At 55.4% G+C, this 18,256-nt stretch overlaps 8 protein-coding genes across 8 annotated transcripts; 6 read left to right on the forward strand and 2 right to left on the reverse strand.

Annotated features, from left to right (window-relative positions):
- Positions 1-72: 72 nt before the first annotated feature.
- PG994_008823 (uncharacterized protein) lies at positions 73-1,371 on the forward strand (the record flags this gene model as incomplete). Its single annotated transcript, XM_066860232.1, has 4 exons — positions 73-124; positions 273-384; positions 451-797; positions 854-1,371. 4 exons carry the CDS (start codon positions 73-75, stop codon positions 1,369-1,371), a joined length of 1,029 nt encoding a protein of 342 aa, XP_066713821.1.
- A 1,995-nt stretch (positions 1,372-3,366) lies between these two features.
- PG994_008824 (uncharacterized protein) lies at positions 3,367-6,704 on the forward strand (the record flags this gene model as incomplete). Its single annotated transcript, XM_066860233.1, has 2 exons — positions 3,367-3,999; positions 4,053-6,704. The coding sequence occupies 2 exons, from the start codon at positions 3,367-3,369 to the stop codon at positions 6,702-6,704; spliced, it is 3,285 nt and encodes a 1,094-aa protein (XP_066713822.1).
- A 596-nt stretch (positions 6,705-7,300) lies between these two features.
- Positions 7,301-10,180, reverse strand: PG994_008825 (uncharacterized protein; the record flags this gene model as incomplete). The annotated part of the gene is made up of 3 exons (XM_066860234.1): positions 7,301-8,411; positions 8,463-8,619; positions 8,674-10,180. 3 exons carry the CDS (start codon positions 10,178-10,180, stop codon positions 7,301-7,303), a joined length of 2,775 nt encoding a protein of 924 aa, XP_066713823.1.
- Positions 10,181-10,595: 415 nt separating this feature from the next.
- Positions 10,596-11,048, forward strand: PG994_008826 (NADH dehydrogenase iron-sulfur protein 5-A; the record flags this gene model as incomplete). The annotated part of the gene is made up of 3 exons (XM_066860235.1): positions 10,596-10,623; positions 10,689-10,828; positions 10,875-11,048. The coding sequence occupies 3 exons, from the start codon at positions 10,596-10,598 to the stop codon at positions 11,046-11,048; spliced, it is 342 nt and encodes a 113-aa protein (XP_066713824.1).
- Positions 11,049-11,622: 574 nt separating this feature from the next.
- PG994_008827 (uncharacterized protein) lies at positions 11,623-13,624 on the forward strand (the record flags this gene model as incomplete). Its single annotated transcript, XM_066860236.1, has 3 exons — positions 11,623-11,794; positions 11,853-12,243; positions 12,307-13,624. 3 exons carry the CDS (start codon positions 11,623-11,625, stop codon positions 13,622-13,624), a joined length of 1,881 nt encoding a protein of 626 aa, XP_066713825.1.
- Positions 13,625-14,195: 571 nt separating this feature from the next.
- PG994_008828 (ferredoxin reductase-like protein) lies at positions 14,196-15,480 on the forward strand (the record flags this gene model as incomplete). The annotated part of the gene is made up of 3 exons (XM_066860237.1): positions 14,196-14,264; positions 14,319-14,414; positions 14,536-15,480. The coding sequence occupies 3 exons, from the start codon at positions 14,196-14,198 to the stop codon at positions 15,478-15,480; spliced, it is 1,110 nt and encodes a 369-aa protein (XP_066713826.1).
- A 691-nt stretch (positions 15,481-16,171) lies between these two features.
- Positions 16,172-16,750, forward strand: PG994_008829 (uncharacterized protein; the record flags this gene model as incomplete). The annotated part of the gene is made up of 1 exon (XM_066860238.1): positions 16,172-16,750. One exon carries the CDS (start codon positions 16,172-16,174, stop codon positions 16,748-16,750), a length of 579 nt encoding a protein of 192 aa, XP_066713827.1.
- Positions 16,751-16,871: 121 nt separating this feature from the next.
- PG994_008830 (uncharacterized protein) lies at positions 16,872-18,132 on the reverse strand (the record flags this gene model as incomplete). The annotated part of the gene is made up of 2 exons (XM_066860239.1): positions 16,872-17,124; positions 17,189-18,132. 2 exons carry the CDS (start codon positions 18,130-18,132, stop codon positions 16,872-16,874), a joined length of 1,197 nt encoding a protein of 398 aa, XP_066713828.1.
- Between the last annotated feature and the right edge of the window lie 124 nt (positions 18,133-18,256).

Here is an 18,256-nt window from a genome sequence, read left to right on the forward strand (position 1 = left end):
CTAGTGACAGCACGCTCACCTTTCTTCCCACAGACACAATCAACTGAGAAGACTCAGTTAAACCATCGCATCATGGCCACCGCTGCTATGGACTATGAGACTGCTGACGGCGATCGCTTCGAAGGTAAGTCCATTCGAATCACCCCATCCCTACCACCCTGGAGCCGCGCGTGTTTTTTTATTTTTTATTTTATGTTTTGCCACATCTGGTCGAGGTCAACTCTATGCTCACGTCGCGTTTCCATCTTGCTAATTCTTTTCGCTGCCAACAGACGATGGTCCTCGATACGAGCGCGACCAGCGAAGCGCTTCCCCTCGTGCTTCTCGCGATGATGGCCACGACACCCGTCGCCGCTCAGCTTCGCCCAACGGCAACAATGACACGTAAGCAATCCAATCGTATTTCACCCAAAGTCGCACAGCTCTGATCCTAATGCGAAGCCGGTATAGCAACATGAAGGACGACGGTGGTCACAAGAACGATGAAGATGGCGCCATCAACCCTGGCTCCAACCTGTTCGTGACTGGCATCCATCCCAGACTGACTGAAGGCGAGGTTACGCGCCTCTTCGAGAAGTACGGCGAGGTTGAGAAGTGCCAGATCATGAAGGATCCCCACACCAAGGAGTCCCGCGGTTTCGGCTTCGTTAAGATGGTTACCTCCGATCAGGCCGATGCTGCTAAGGATGGCTTGCAAGGCGAGGTTATCGATGGCCGCACCTTGAGCATTGAGAAGGCCCGACGCGCTCGTCCTCGCACGCCCACTCCCGGCAAATATTTCGGTCCTCCTAAGCGAGGTGAGTTTATTCCCAACATCCCTATACGCTATTAAATCCGAATTCTCACCATACAGAATCAGAGGGTGGTCGTCGCTTCGATGACCGTGGTCGCCGCGGTGGCGGCGGTTACGGTGGTGGTGGCGGTGGCTACGGTGGTGGCTACGGCGGCCGTGACGATCCCTACCGTTACCGAGGTGGCGGTGGTGGCGGCTATGATCGCCGTGGTGGTGATGATCGCGGCTACGACCGTGGCTATGATCGAAACTACCGTGATGACCGTGGATACGACCGTACTTACCGCGAGGAAAGAGGTGGATACAGGGAGGAGCGTGGCGGCGGTGGCGGTGGCTACGAGAGACGCGACCGCGACGATACCTACACCGGTAGCGCCGGCCGCACCGATCGTTATGCCAGCGGTGGCCGTGAAGACCGCGATGGCGGACGCTACGGTGGTCGCGGCGGTGGCGGCGACAGAGATCGTGGCTACGAGCGCCCTGAGCGTGAGGCTCGATCCCGTGATGCGGCTCCTTCTGGCTACGCTGAATCGGGCTCCCGACCTGAGCGCGATGCCTACGGAGGAGGTGCTGCTTAGTCGTCTCCAGCGAGGTATGCTCGGTGAATTTCTGGCCAGTCCTGACTTCATGTCATTCGGGCCCTCTCCGAGTGACTTTCCGGCGATCTTGTTTTGGACAGGCGGTTCAAGATAAGTCACCTCTAGCTTGACCTCATTTTCTCGTTTGTCTCTAGGCATACGAATGCGGCGGATACCAGAAAATTTGCCACGAGGAGTTGCACACGGCAGGCAGGAAGGAAAAGGCATTTCCCACTTGTTTTCCTATTTCTACCCTAATCTTGGAAGGGGAGACTGACAGTGGTGGTGCCCGGATGTTTTCGACGGTATTTACCAGGGGACGTCTTTGCTTGGAAGGACTCTGCGAAAATATGTTTGAGTTGATGCGGCACCCCGAGGTTTCTCGCGACTATTTCCCCCATGTCCTTTCCACCTTCGCTGGAGGCCACCACACCCTACATCTCGTTTCTGCCGTGGACACCACCAAGATCGCCTTCATCACCCTTTTCAGCCACACTTGTATCATTATTTTCAGTTCCGAGGGTTTCGAGACTTGACGAAGCATAACGACTGCAGAGTTTTCAGCAGCATTTTGCCGGCATTGGTCAAGAGACTTCAGCATGATATGGCCAGCAGCAAAGTGCAACTCGTAATTGATCGCAAATTCCACCAATGGTGCAACAATTGACACGACTTTCCGTAATCACAATGAACTCGCCTATAAACCAATCGTCGCCGTCAGAATCCCTGACTTTTTCACCATGATGGGACTTTCAGCAATCGACGTAAAGAGTCTGCATAAATAGGCAGCACTCGCCAGCGTTGCCGGAGAAGCATATACGTGTCGCAGTCACCATTGCTCCGACGATTCGTTTTCGGCTGCACGCCTTCCTTTTGTACCAGCGCGCCTCATTCCACCCGCAGCACTCTGTACCCCAAGGTAATGTCCCCAAACAAAGAAGCTGACTGACAGTGCGGGCCTTAATGGCAGTCTTCTAGCATGAAAGCATTGGAATGCATGTGGCTTGGGATCAAATGGCATGGTAAGGCCTTACCCCCATATGTTAGATTCCTTGGATTTTGCCCCCCTGGTCAATGCTTTCAGATGATGCTGTCTGAGTCAGGTAGGAGAGGGTTTACTGCTTCGTTCAAGGGTGCTACTACCGAAACAAGTCACAGTGTACTCATAGGTGTATAGGTATGTAGTTGAATGAAATGATTGCGCCGATTATACATTTTTCAAGCACAACCCCATGGCCTTTGCACTTGGACCGCTCCAGTTTGGCCAGTTTTGTGCATTCATGCATATGGGCGACTCTGCATCATACGTGGTCTTTCATCGTGAAGAGTCGTGGCAGGAAGCGTATGGTTCAGACCAGATGTCTTCAGGTGTGTGAAAACCCGGTTGGGTTGGCTCCTTTGTCTTGATGATGGTAGCCCCATGGGATGTGGATGGCCACTATGCCTGAGTGCAGTGAGTCTGCTGTTCTCAAGTGAGACAACAAAGACCCAAGCCGGAAACATCTTCCACGAGGCTTCTAGTGATACTGAAATAGGAAGTCTGGGGAGCACAAAGCTTCTTATCAATAGTTGTGGTTTCCTTTGATCTGAACCTGGAACGACATCTTGTTTTCCTATAGCTGTCAGCCCTCTTGCTTTTCTCTTCAGCTTGTGCATATATCGAAAAAAAGCAACAAACCGAATCGAGGCCTTAGGAGGCAGGCCCAGTATCTGTTGAGATATAACAACCCTTTTCTCAAGTTACCCATCTATCGTTCGACCTTTCTCATATTGGGAAGAATCGGCTGCTGCCGTGTGAAGAGACATCGTGGTCATGGCACCAAAAAATGATTGGACACAGATGGTCGAGGAGGAAGAGGAGCATAACAACCCTGGTGAGTGTAATACTAATCCATTTCTCGTTTGTCTTGGGGTCCGTACCCCCACTGGATCGTTAAAAGTATCTTTCTGCTAACGCATCCTCGCGGAAAAGATTTTGAGCAACAATGGGCAGCTATGAAGAAGTCACGGAACGTAGGCGAACCAGAGCAGACAGAACTACGGCCGAGCGAACAAGAGCAAGTCCAACAGCAGCAGGCCGAACAAGACGAGCTAGAAGAACAACAGAAGGCCCAGCGAAAGATGCTTGCGGCTCAGCGCCGGAGAGAGCGCCACCAACGCGTCCGCGCGCGGCTCCGCAAGAGCCGCGAAATCGAGGCCGCGCAAGAGGAGCTTCGCAAGCCAAGCAGGTTAGACGACACGCCGACGCCGGCCCAATTGGCCGTCTGGCGCCAGCGCCGGGAGGAGCTGCAGAAGATGGAACGCAAGGAGAAGTGTCGCGCCCGCCGCCGCGTGCGCATCAATAACACCATCGCCCTATTGCTCGATGCGGTCCGGGACCACCGCGGCGGCAAGGACAACGAGAGCGAGGTCGAACGCTATGGCGCCGACGTGCTGCGCTACGGATCCAACTACCTTAGCGGCATCAGTACTAGCAGCAGCAGCAGCGTCGGCGACTGCAAGGCGCTTGATGAGGCGTCGAGGATCAAGGAGATCACGCGCATGCTCAATGACCGCGCCTACATGTGTGCGCAGAGGTCGCGGGGCCTTGAGCCTGGAAGTGTAGGGCTTAAGGAGGATGGTGAAGGTGTTGGTGCTGCTGATGCCCCGCCAGGGACTGTGACAGAGCTGGCGGACGGCAGTGTGGAGATCACCCTCCCCCAGAAGAGAGAGAGAAGGGGGCGGCTTCTGTTAAGTCCAGCGACATCGTAAGTGCGAAGAAGGCCGTTATTGAGGCGCAGGACGGTGGTGATGATGCTGGCGACGACGCGTCCTCTCTTTTCACCACCGACGACGAGACAGAGGATGGGCACGATGATGATTACTGGTCAGAAAGCGACCCCGACAGTGACGACGACTTGGAGCTCGCCAAGGACATCGACGAGGGTCTCACGCACTGGCTCTCCGGAGTCATCTGCTTGAATGATTTCGAGAAGGGCAAGCTGAACTCGGCTAGGGAGATTATGCGCGGCTGGATCGAGATCATCGAGCGCTCGCGTTCGGCCGAGATCAAGAATCTTCGTAAGTGCGGTTCCGCTATGTCGACCCTGGATAGGGAGTGCGCGAAAGAAGATATACGCCGCTATGACGGCTTCCTGTACGGTGGAAGCGGGAGAGACTGGACAGCCCAATTCAACAACAGCGATATCAGCAGCAACAATAGGGCATCTTCCTCAGGGCGGGTTCGGCCTCAGGGTAGCCGGGCTGGGGCAGCAACAACAGGACCGCCTGCGGAGCGGCTGTCTGACTTTCTCAGAGGCTTCCGCTTCTACGACGTCGACAACCGCGAGCACGCCTGCGGCACCAGCTTCCCCGGCACTGCATCCCACCCATACCTCTCGAGCCGCACAGAAAGAACACGGTCCTGTCTTCAGAGCCAGCACCAGCAGCCCGCCCGAGCACCCGACCAGACCCTCGTGGACCCGAACCTGTGGGAGAAGTTCTACGGCATCACCGACACGTGGGCCGTGGTCAACGGCACCAGCAGCGGCCTCCTGCGCAACGACTGCGACTACGCCAAGCAGAACATGAAGAAGTGGGCCGAGCGCTTCGGCGAAGACCGCGACCAGCGGGCGTGCTCGTTCAACGCCTCCTGCAACGATGACGGCGGCTTCTTCGGCAGAAAGGAGGATATGCCCGACGCCCCGCCGTTGAGCGATTACGATGACTACGGCTACGACGATGACGACCAAGGCCAGGGCGCTGGTGCGGCGGCCAGGGCGGCGGAGGAGACGTTCGGCACCAAGGGGTTTAAGAAGCCCGCCTGGGAGTTCAACCGTATGCCCGCGCCACTCCAGAGCCCCTCAAGGCCTCACATGCGCAGCTCCTTCGCCGGCCCGACCCCTTCCTCCGTCTGGGAGGAGGTGAAGAAGAAGAACGTCACTTTCACGGAGGACCTGACGAGTGGGAACCCGAACGGCGGCCTCTTCACGCCCAAGGAGAACCCACAGCAGCTGCCGCAGTCACCGGCGCAGCCGTCGCCCAAGCCCAAGCCGAAGTCCAGGGGCTCTGTCACAGATTACATGAAGAGCGACCTCTGGGCCAGCCTCACCGCCGACATGCCCCGCCAGCGGCCAGTGCCCTTCGACGGCAACCCCTACGGCGGCGTCGTCGTCACGGACCCGTACCGCCGCCCGATCACGAGCAACGTGGCGAGCAAACCGCTCTGGGACGAAACCGACGAGAGCTTCGAGCTGCTGGTCCCGCCCGGCGAGAACCGCCCCCACCGCAAGGTCAAGTTCTTCGAGAACGCGCAGCACAAGGCCGACTATGACGACATGAACCGGATCGCGCGCGAGCATATCGCGAAGCGGCATCAGGCCCTTAACGCGGGCGAGCCGGAGCCGGAATGGCCTTGGGGCACCGATCCTGAGCAGTTCCAGCGGCTACTGGAGACCGAGAGGGCCAAGTGGCGGGCACAGGAGCAGGCCGAGGGCTTGTCTTCCGCAGCAGGCAACAATGTGACGACGACTGCGACGACTGCTGGTGCGTCTCCTACTGCCAAGTCGCCGACTAGTAGTAGCTATCCCCAGCCTTCGACTTCCTCCTCCTCACAGGCAGGCAGCAACAAGAGAGCCTCCGTCAGCGGCCCCGGCAGCAAGAGCCACGGCCCCTCCAGGGCGTACTACAACGCCTTCCTGGGCGGGAAGCCCGCCACCACGGAGAACGCCAGCCTGGCCGGCGCCGCCTTCGACGCGGCCCGGAAGCGCAGCTTCGAGCAGCAGCAGCAGGGGATGATGACGACGAACCCGTCCACCAACCCGGGCGGCCTCCGCGTCCAGCAGGGCAAGGACTTCGTCCCCTTCACCCACCCCTCACCCGCCTCGCCGACGACGACGACCCAACAACAAAGGAGGGCCGCCGCCGCGTTGAACCAGAGCTTCGCGACGGGCGCCATTCCGGGCCTTTCCCCGCAAACGGCGCAGCCGACCCGCCAGCAGCAGCAGGCGCAGCACCAGGACGCCGCGCGGGCCGTGAACGAGAGCTTTCAGCGGGGGCCTATCCCGGGCATCTCCCCGCCTGCTGCTTCGGCTCGGAGGCAGTCCAAGAACCCTTACCTCCGGGGCGGGGGCAGGGACAACAGCAGTGGAAGCAGCGACAGCGACGGTGGTGCGCCGCTTTTCGAGGGGGCGGCGGCCGCTGTTGCTTATATGTCGTCGGTGGCTGTCGAGAAGGCGCGTCATGCTATCCTGCATGCCGGCCTGCCGATGAAGATGGGGCAGAACAAGGATGGAAACAGCAGTGAAGCGAAGAAGGATACGAATCAACCATCATCTTCAGGTCAGTACGTGTGATAAAAAAGTCACAGTGGAAATGACTCGCTAATTCGGAATGTAAATTCAGCTCCCACAGCATAGACATGTTAGCCACCACCAGCCCAATGTCGACGGCGAAGACAAATCCTGATTTCTACCCCTCTGGTATACCCATTCTGCCCACGACCCCAACGGGCCGCAGGGTGGCGCGGAAAGCCATCGCGGACGCGAGGAGGAAGCCGTCTTTCATGTGCCGGGGGCGGCCAGCAATGTCACATTGGTTGAGAAAGAGAGATCTACTACTTGGTATAACCGCCGTGCCTGTAATAAAGGGATGTATGCAATGATTTGGGGAAGAAGGAGAGCGGCATGTTCACACGGGCTCTACTTCATACACTTACTATGTAACTGTTTTTTATTCATCATACTCATTCTGTTGATTTCCTAATACGAACTTGATATTCCCCCAGAGCAACTCATAGACTGCAACGTTGACGACTTTCCTGCTGCCTGATCTAGACATACCTGATCACGCTAGCCCATCAAACTGGGTAATGTTAATTAAGTAATGTATATTTTGTAATTATAGAAAAGTATCATTTGCTCATTTGCCAGTTCATACATCATCGCCCCCCTTACTCCCTCTCCTGTGACCTATCGACCGGCGGTGTTGCCCCGATAAGCCAGCCCACCCCCGACGCCAGGGTCCCCACCGCGGCCTCGCGGAGCTGATCCCTCTTCCTGACCCTCGCAGCCTCCTCGCCTTCCTCGTGATGGTGGTCGCCGCCGCCGTTTCCGCCCTTGGCCGTAGTGGTCTGGCTGCTGCTCTGCTGCAGATTGGAGAGCGCGGAGAAGTTGCGCTGCGCCCGCGCCATACTGGCCCGGGACAGGTCGAACAGCGACATGGGCGCCTCTTCTTGGTGCCGCGACGGCTTCGGGGGCGAGTGCCGGACCACGCCCGCGGGCACGGTGCTGCTGAACCCGCCCGGCATGGCCTGGACGTTGTCGCCCTGGTCGTCCCACGCCGTCTCTTGCTGCTCTTCGGCCTTGATGGCCGCGTCCAGGTCCTCCTCGCAGCGGCGGAACACGTTCAGGATCTCCTGCAGCGTTGCGGGAGGAGCAATTCGCAGCGCGGTCGACAAGCACTCCATGCGCTGCTCCAAATGGCGGATGTCGAGATTTCCGCTCGATGTTCCGATATGCGTAGGCCGTACAGTATGAGCGGTACGGCGGTACTTGCCCGCTTGCAGTGCGGCTTTCCAGGAGTATTCATCAAAAGCAGCGATAGCAGGGCCATCCGTCGCCTTAACCTGCGCAGGGCCGCCTGTTGAGGCCAAGCGGTTGACGACATAAGAATACGCAGTTTCGAAGTCATCCTCAGTTAGTGCTGCGTCGACGCACATTGCTGTGATTCGTTTCTCGACTATGAATTGCTGATCGGAACTAGACTCGGAAGATGTAGGGATTTTCAAGGACTTTTCTTGACTCGGTAGGCCAGCCTTGACCATGTTCTCGCCGATATCTAGTAATGCAAAGAGGCGTGTGTAGCTCTTCGAGTTCTGTTCGAGAAGTTTGCCAATAATAGAGATTGGATCCGAATGCACACGCAGCACTACTGGAGTAAAGGGCTCGCCTTGTTTGAGGACCAGACGGTACTCGCCAAGCCCGTGTGTCGCCTTCAGTAAAGCCTCGATCTTTCTGGCGGCTGGGCCGTCTTCAGGGATGGTTTTGGGAAACGCATGAATGCTATCGGGTATTAGCAGTGAATCTGGCAATTATTTACGATGAGAATCTTACATGTCTTCGGCTTTCAGGAGACCACCACGAGTCCTGTTAGGGTTCGAGGCGTTGTCGTAAGCTGTCATTGCCGACCCGATAATGGTCTCTGCCAATAATTCAGTTGGTAGTGGTGGTTCAGGGGAGTCTTCATATATAGATCTGGCAAGAGCGTAGCCTAATAACTTATCAGCAGTGATTCTTCTGGGCTGCTTGTCAATCGGACACTTACGGCCACTCGTAATAATTGCTTTGAGGCACTCCATCTCAAGGAATTCTCGGTTCAATTGCCCAAACACACCCTGAATGCGAAGATCCCAGACAGAATCTGAGGCTTCTTCAGCACCCCAATCCCGGAGCCACAATAACTCATTGCGAGCTCTCATCCAATATTTATCCTCGGTTTTCGGGCCGTGGTTTCGAAGGTTGCGAAGGAACTTGCTGGCCTCTGCCTTTTGTTCACGCTCATCTTGCAGAAAGGCGAGCTCTCCAGCCCTTCGGACGTTGCAAAGTGTGCCCGATTTGGTCAGGATAAAGGCACTCAGTGTCAGTGCATGCAGTAGCTGTGCGGACAACTTCTTAGGAGATGTCAGAACATTTGATTCTTCGAGCAGGTCGTTACGCATATATGTTGCATTCCGGGCGGAGACGATAAGCTCACGGGTTAGGTCTGGCAAAGGCGACAGCAGGGACGAGGCTACTTGTAGAGTGGGACACGGATCTTCGCCCATCAGGTTCATGACCTTCGTGATGATCGAGTTGACCCCTGATAAAGCCTCCACTGAAGCCTCGGTGATCAAGTACGCCGAGGCCAACGCGGCCCTGGCGTACCTCTGCTCGAGATATTCCTGCTCGTCATCTCCAAGCCACATTGTGCCATAACCTCCCAAGTCGATATCCTCAGGGCCATCCCATTCTTCGATGGCTTTCACTGCGACTCTCCATGACCTCGATGCTTGCAGTGTGAGCCATTCAAGCATCTCTTCCCAGCCCGGACATGATACTCTCGGTGATGTAGGTTCCGCGCCCTCGGGCTGTTGAGTTTTCCATCTCTTCTCGTGGTAGATCCATGGTCCTAGCAAGCCGCGCAGATCCCGCCCAACGTGAGGTAGGTCCTCTTCGCGAGCACCAGTTTGGTCGAGCAGTACGCTAACAGCAGAACGGTCGTCGAGTTGCTCGAATGCCGACAGAGTCTGTGGTATGGGCGCATCTGGGTAATATTCGTAGTTGCGGCGAAGAAGAGGTAAGAGTGCCGAGATCATCCACGTACGAATGCATGGCGCGTGATCGAGGAAGGGTACAATCAAGTCAGGGAGTTGCGTGAGTAGCCCGGCTTCCTCGTCTACTCGGTAGGCGCGGTGAATTAGAAAAAGACTGATTGGGTCTTCGGCAGCATCATCGAGCGCATTGGGCGACTTGAGGGGGAGTAGTCGCAGTTTCCGGACCTTCTTGGCGGCTTCTGCATCTGTGAAGTGTTCTACAGAGGACCAGTCGACCTCTGGACACTGTTCTTCTTCAATGTCTTCGGCCACATCCGATTGTAGGCATTCGATAAGCGACACATATTTGTTGGAATCGACAGTCTCGGGGAGACAGGTCAGGAGGATGCGCAGAAGCAGCTCTTTCTGGAGGACCTTGTCATGACGCAGGGCCAGCGATGTTAGGTTGTCGATGTTGGATTTAGTAGCGAGATGGACCGCAAGCAGAATAATCTTGGCGGGAGAAATCATTGTCGTCATGTTGTATTCTTGGTTCTATACATCTTCCAAATGTAGAACATCGGATCAGGGCTTGAAGAATAATCACAGTACGCCGCGGGGCCACATTGGGATGCTGTTCTGGGTATCGAGACGGCGCAACAGCGAAAGCACCACGTTCGTCACTTCTTGCCAAGCAAGTACCTTGGAGAGCTTGTACAGTATGCGCTTAGGTTCCAGCAGGGATGCGACAAGTCAAGGATTATGCGGTAATTGTGGCTAGTGCAGATTCAATGTCTTGCATCGGACTCGCTAGCCACAATCTGAACTCGGGCCTTCGGCTTGCTGGGGTGGCTTGGAGCTCCTAGACCTCAACGTCAACCCAGAAGCTTGTGAGGCTCAATTGAATCTCCAAGAAACGCTCCACGAAAGTCCTCACGCCCTCCCTCATTGCACAATGGCGTCCGGATACGGTCTTACCGGCGGTAAGTGAGGCTATACACATGCTGCTCAATTGATCTAGTCGCTAACCTAATTGACCTCTTTACAGGCCCCGGCCGATGCTTCCCCTTCTGGCAAGAGGTTCTGGCTTGCTACGTCGTCAACACCAACGCCGAAGATGACTCGGGCAAGGTGAAGTGCGCTCCCGTGCTGGAAGACTACTACGAGTGCTTGCACCACAAGAAAGAGGTCAGCCAGGCGCGGTCCGATTGATTGCTACCGTGAACCCACCCAGGCTAACGCAGTGGTGCTACAGGCTGCCAGAACGAGAGCGCTCCAAGTCGCGTACCGAAAGGCCGAGGCTTCAGCAGCAGCAGGAGGAGAGAGCGCCCCGACATCAGGCCAAATAAGGAACTTGGGGCTCTTAAACAAGGAAGAGGACACCAAGAAGGTCTTGGAGAAATCATGAGGGGCGCGTCACTCGGGCGAGCGAGCTGCATCTGTACATATCTGGGGTCCCGCAGTGCAAGGAATAGAGGCGTTGATCACAGCTGTTCACCAATTGAACTCTACATTATATAAGTACGGAAAGCAAATATGCTGACGGTAGTATGTCCGTGAAAATGCATGTGTTGCATGCAAGATCCATATGGCGCTCAGAATCAATGCTGGTAAAATGCGCCTGAACATTTATTCATTGGCTTAGGGGCAGCATTCTGCACGAGATCTTACTTACCTACCGACCTACCTGAAAGTTGGGGGGAGCTCGGATGGCCCTTCTAGATTCACTGACTCGTTTCATTTGGGCTTTAATTGCTGCAGAAAAACCAAAAAAATAAGAAGCAACGTCAGGAACGAGACCCATTTGATTGTCTTTTGGAGAAGGCGCAGGTCACGACGAAACATCAGCTAAGCGGCGATTAATAACCCAGTCATGAACTCCGACTGCGTCAGTAAACTTTGCTCCAAGTCTCGACCTATTTGTCTTTGACCTAGTCTCATCTCATGGACACACTGCGATCATTATTTTGACATCCGTCAAGATGCCGATTTTTCGAGGCATTGATGTCTCGATCATTGCCAGTGCCGAAGCAAAGAAGCTGCCGGAGTACCCCCATCCTGACTCGGCCTCTGTACTACTTACAGATGGAGACGACCCTACGCGCCAGAGAAAGGTCAAGCCCCGAATCTCTGTCTATATCCCGTCGATGGCTGGTAAACAATCTTCCTCCCACCTGCAACTAGCCACCACGTTCAATTGACAGTCAAATAGGAGAGCAGTTCTGGCTCGAGTACTCGGTTCTTCGCATGCCCTCGCTGGCTTCGCACCTTTACTTCAAGATGTTCATGAATGGTCGGCCAATCACGTCTTGGGGCATTTTGACGAAGCCCGACAAGGACGGCAATCCGGAGCGACCCATCAGGGGCACCGTGGTGAGGGCGCTGTATGAGCCCGGAAGACCGTCCCAGGACAGAGATCTCGCCTCCGGAGCGCAGGAAGTTGGGATTGAAACCCGATATTTCTACTTCATGGCAGGCCTGGACAAGAGGTCGGCTGCTGAAGATGGGGGCCTGATCGAGGTTCAGGTATTCCGCTCAAAGGGGAGAAAGCGACGTGCCCCGAAACTAACCGAATTCCGCGACCAGGATCGATATGGCATAATGTAAGTACATATGCAGGCACTCAAATTCTAATATATGAAGATTAATTGTTGACACCGCTGCAGGTCTCCAAGTGGTGGCCTTGTTGAGAACCCACAGGAGGCCACATTCTACGACTGGCTTCTGGTCGATCCAAAGGATTCCCCCTTTGCAACCTTCTGTTTCCATTATCGATCTATGAAGCACCTCATTCAGCTGAGTCTCATCCCACGGTCGGAAAGCCAACGATCGTTGCCACGAATTGATTCGGGTGTGTCCGTCACCGAGCCGCCCCAAGAGAAATCACCAGCCAACTCTCCTAACTTGGACGACGACGATCCTCGTAAGTCGGGCTTTACCTTTGGAGTCGAACCATTACACATCTCTAAATTTGACGGCCCTGCTCGTGTTCCCAGCGAAAACCGCCAAGGAGACGCCATGCCCTCCCAGTACTACTTGAGGAACGCGCCTCAGATGCTGTCCATCATGGATTCCAGCCTTCCCACGCCACAGCCAAGCATGGATACACAGGACAGCTTGCTTACGGAAGTATGCCATCGTCCACTACCTGAACCTCCCAGGGTAGCCTCAAGGCACTCGTCGTACTCATCACTGAAGTCCAACTGCCCCTCTCTCACTCCTTCACTTGCCCAATACGTGGACGATGGGGAGTTCGGTGACGATGAAATTGCTGTTGGAATGGCGCGCACAGTGGTTTCATCTGCCCCTTCCATGGTGATGCTTGCCACGAAAGGTACAAAGGGCGGCGAAAGCGGCTCGGTTTCGGATTATGAACACTCACCGCCATCTTCGACGGCTTCAGACTCACCGGGGCATCCAGAACCTGGAGCGTACCTGACAACTACGGGGAGTGTCCTTGAGCGTCATATAGCTCAATTGTCATCGCCCCTTACCACAGTAGCGACCATGCGACCTGGTCACCGCCGAATTCCCATTTCGGCTTCGGAGGAAGCCATACTCAGACATCCGACTCCCACTGACCATGATTCATTGGGCTTGGCCGACTCCAAGTGGATAAAGCGTACCCCGTCGCCGGTCCCAAGGAGGTCGATCGGTCGGTTTTGGAGCCCACGTCTACATAAGATGTCAACAAAGCAAGAGCACGGACGACGCAACGAGCGGAAAAGACACAGCGATACAGACCATCGATTTTCACGCGAGCTCAAGGCATGGACTTTCGACGAAACGCCAATAGTGTGGGACGCTGCAGGTTCCCTTGATGGAACCAGTAGTCGAAGAGGTGGCATTGTGATACCGAACCACGCATTTCACGGTGGCAATGTCAGAAACATTGAGAATGATGTATATCCTATGACAGAGCACTTCGATAAACGCAACACCTGGGAGCCGTGTAAAGAGCCACCAACGGGTAATTGGATCTGAATGTTTACTCTGGGTGTCTGAGAGCAGCTGCAAGAACACAGCGGAGACCTTATATGACATACGACGGGGGCGCATGTATGATATTAATGATTCACGATGTATGAGCAGTTTTCATTTTGTTAGGTTGAGACATTACAGCCCGAAGCGTTTAAGAGTGCCTGGGAAGGAAAAAGCACGCATGCTTGACGCTGCGACGGGTAGCTCAGTTAATGTAGACAATTAATTCAGGGAGAATGAAGATTTCACATAAAACACTGTTCCTCCAGCTTGTAAACGGTTCAATTGCAAATCGTGGTTTGATTTGGTCTGACTTGGTGGTGGTGGTGGTGCTGGTGATGATATTATTCTCATCTCGGTTTATGCTTGCCCCGCTCGAAACCCAGTTCATCGGTACCAACTCTCAGAAATCTCACCCTTATACCACTTCACATATATGCGATGCGTACCCAGTCATTGTAGTACAAAATCCTCAACAGGGCCTTTGATAATTTGGACGTGCTGGTAGATGCGTTTGCTAGTAAGGGCCGCCTCAAAATACTCGACTCCCACCTTGTCTACGAAAGCCATCAGAATGGCCTCCACCAACACCGGCAACAAACTCGGGCACATCGAGCGAACGGCTGCGGAGCCGAGAGACAAGGTCAGTTGTGTAATGGATAATGTTCTCGTAGCTTCTCACTAATGCCTTTCAAAGTCGCTATTCACGGTGGTGCTGCGCAAGATCGAGGAGGTCAATGACCAAATCCGACTCTTCCGTCTGGAGATACCCCTCGATGGCCCACAGCTACGGGTGAGTAGATTTTCCTATTGCGTTTCGTTCTACTATCCATTGTCTTTGTACAGAAGCAACGTCATGAAATGGTAGAGCCCATATTTCTTTTCTTTGACCTCTCACACTGGTGTTGCTCTAGTTCCTCCCCGGTCAGTGGCTTGATGTCTACTGTCCCGGCGTCCCCAAGGCGGGCGGCTTTACAATAACGTCGCCGCCGTCGAAAGCCCGGCCTTCTTCTTCTGCTTCCTTCATTGGAAGCACAGCAGATAAGGAATCTCCTCAGGAGAAGATAGAGGAGAATGGAAAAGAGAAACCTCAGGCAGTCCCTGGCTACGTGGAGTTAGCCGTTCAGAAATCGCCTGCCAACCCGCCCGCGGCCTGGCTGTGGCAGGAGAATGAGAAGAAGAAGAAGAAGAAGGAAAATGACGCATCGGGTCCAGCGGGTATTGCAGCAGACATCACCACCACCAAAGAATCCATCATCGGCCGCGAGCTCCAAGTCCGCGTCGGCGGCTCCTTCGTCTGGCCCCCGCCGGGCATCAACGTCCGCAGCCTGCGCCGCGTTGTATTCGTCGCGGGTGGCGTCGGCATCAACCCTCTCATCGCCATGGCGAGCTCGCTCGTGCCGCCGCTCCCATTCGAGGTTAAGTTTCTGTACTCGGTGAAAGACCCTCTACAGATAATTGGTGGGTCGGGTTCGGGGTCGTCAGGAGAGAAACGTACAAAGAAGAGGGACGCACGGAGGATATTGTTTCTCGACAGATTAGTCGAGATGTTTGAAGGTGAGGGAGAAGGCAAGCTCAAGGGCGAACTTAAGCTTTTCTTGACGGGCGGCGATGGCGATCAGGGGGAAAAAGAGACGAGTACCATAGATGTTGGAGAGACGACCAAGATTCCGTTTTTGCGAAGGCGTATTGGTATCAGCGATGTCGAGGAGGCCATCGGTGGGACAGCGGAGAAGAGGTTTTCTGTGGTGCATGTCTGCGGCGTGCCAGATATGACGGATTCGTTCGTGGACAAGCTGAGGAATAAGGACGGCCTGGGCATGGAACCTCATCGGGTCTTATGCGAGAAGTGGTGGTAAAGGTAGTAAAGACAGTGGTGGACAAGAAAACAAGCCTTCCCTTATTTTGATTGTACGGCACCTCTTACTCGATAAACATGGACTCGGTCTGGCGTCATAGAATTCACCTCACGTAGCCAACGCTCTCCATCTAAGATACTCATACAAAGAAATCGATGGAAATGGTACAGCAACAACTGCCCCGCCATAATCCTTATTAGGGACAATCGAAGGTCGAGTCACTTTGCATCAGCCGACGCGGGTGCTCAGTCTGGTGGTCAACGCACGTTTCGATCACGCTGACACCAACTTTTGTCACCTCTGCACGCGACTATAAACGTTCTCTTTTTGAACACCCTTGAAATCCCGTCGATCCGTGGAAGATTATATGACAAGTGTTTCCCTTGCCACTGCTGGGTAGCGGGAGTAACCCTCGTTCTTGTCCCTGCATATCTCTCCATACCGGTCGCCAAACCCCTTTTCTCACCCCCTACTCATCCTTCAGTGACCAACAGTCATCTCATACGGCCGATCTTTCATTTGAACAAATGCATTCTCATTCTGCTGGGTTCAATATCGAAGTCCTTTTTTGCCATTGTCACTAAGCTGTAGAGAAAGTGACGGTGTATCGAATACATTCCGATTCTTGGTGCGATAAAACAATCGAGCTTCCTCATAATCACACCGATTGGGATCAAATCTCTGCCCAAAAATGTCTGGTAACGGCCGCTCAGGAAATGGACTACATAGCTTTGCTGATTTCCTCGCGCGACTTGACACGCCCAACGCCTTCTCCGACAACGCACCACCACTTCGACAGAGCAGCAACCCTATCGAGTTTCTCAGCTTTGACGAGTTTCTCTCACGTCGCGACACCCTTGCTGTCGCCAATAACAACTCCCAAAAGCCGCAGGGCAAAAAGAACGCCGTCGCACTGCCGATGTCTCGCCAGCACCTACAGCAAAGAAACATCATGGCTGACTGGCGTGGCAACACAAATGATCGCTCCCCCAACCACCATTCGACCTCGCTCTTGCCCGAGAACGTCATGGAGTCGGACCTTCGTAGCACCTCCATGACTGGTGGTGATATGAACAACACCACCAACAATAACAACATCGCTACCGCCACATCAGACAATAGCCCGGTTTCTGACACTGAGAGAGACATATTTGCTTTCCTCGACGGCCTGGATGACGTCGACCCTCCCAATGATAAGAACATGGGAGTGTTCTATGGCAGGCATTACCGCAATGCCAGTTCCGCCCTTACGGCATCATCGGCGGCTTGAGCAGCGGCAACGATGACAACATGGACGTGGACGAGGAGGAGGAGGAGGAGGAGTCTATCCACGATTGCATTACGGTGTCATCAGAGGCCGGGTCTCGAGCTCCGGGTGATGAAAGCGGTGTTCATGCCAGAAACGCAACGGCTGGTGGCACCTCATTGAATAGCACCATCTTGATCTCGTCGGACTCGGATTCCCAGAGAGCAGAAGATACCATCTTGATCTCGTCGGACTCGGATCCCCAGAGCGCAGAATATGAGCAGAGCCGCCAAGGAAGCAACGGCAGCCATGGTCGAAACTTGTCGCCATCAGGCAACGAGGCCCTCTCCGACATACCTTCCGATGAGGCCGATACCGAGATTCCAGACGCTGACGACCTAGAGAAAGATAAATTGCCTGGTCCCACTCCTCCACAGCAGCCTCCCGAAGAGGAGCAGGGACCAAAGTTTCATTACTTCGCGACCGGTCTGCACATGGATAGGAAGACCATGAAGATGGAATATCCCAACTCGAAGTACTTGTGTCCCGCCAAGCTCGAAGGCTACCGGTGGCTGATCTGCGGTCCCCGGCGCGGCGACCACCCTGCTGGCAACGCTACTACCGCCGTCAAAGATCCCGGCCAGGACGGAACTGCCTCCTCCAGCCAACAAGAAGACCCCTTCGCCGGCGGCCGGAGCCCGGAGGGCTACGCCACCATCGCGCCCGTCTACAAGGACATGGTGTACGACGAAAACCACCAGATCACGCACCACCACAGCGCCGAGCTGGACCGCACGGGCTCCTGCGTCTACGGCGCCCTGTACGAGCTCAGCGAGTTGGTGTCGCGGGCACTCGCCGACAGTTTCCGACAGCACCAGTACGCGTCGCTCACGGTCCCCGTTGTGCCGCTCGAGCGGGACCCCTCGAGCATGGAGCCCGAGTATGCCGGCTCGATGCCGCTGCTGCTCCGGCCGAAACGCGCCCCGCCTGGCGACCCCTTGTCCACCCTCGTGCACGCGAGCGCCTACGCCGTCGACGGCGCGCAGTACCACCTGCCCTGGCGGGCCCCCTCGCGCCACTGTGGCGGCCGCATGGAGATGGGCCGCGTGCGGGACCACGAGCGCGCCGCCATGATCCCGTACCTGCGCGCCTACAACATGGACTGGCCGTCCTCCAACGGACCCTACGGGGTGCCCCAGTTCGCGCTCGACCGGCGCGACGCGGTGCCGCGGCCCCTGTCCCACGACCGGGAGGCGCGCGTCCGCCAGGGGCCGTACATGGACGCGCTGCGCGAGCTGTTCCACAAGATGCTCTTCGACCGCGAGACGCCGCTCTGGTACGTCAACGAGGCCCTGCGGCCCTGGGTCGACGGGCTGGAGTGGTGGCCGCATCCTCACGCGGCGCATGAGCGCAAGCAGCTGCCGCCGACGGGGATGATGACGGTTGGAGGTTCTTATGGTCGTTGGTGAAGGGTGATAAAATGAAACATCCCCCAATAAGCCAGAGGCAAAACGGCCATTGACACAAATG

This window comes from Apiospora phragmitis (assembly GCF_038363925.1).
Source record: "Apiospora phragmitis strain CBS 135458 chromosome Unknown utg000008l:1.0-3514335.0:1.0-3519231.0, whole genome shotgun sequence".
Classification (NCBI taxonomy): domain Eukaryota; kingdom Fungi; phylum Ascomycota; class Sordariomycetes; order Amphisphaeriales; family Apiosporaceae; genus Apiospora; species Apiospora phragmitis.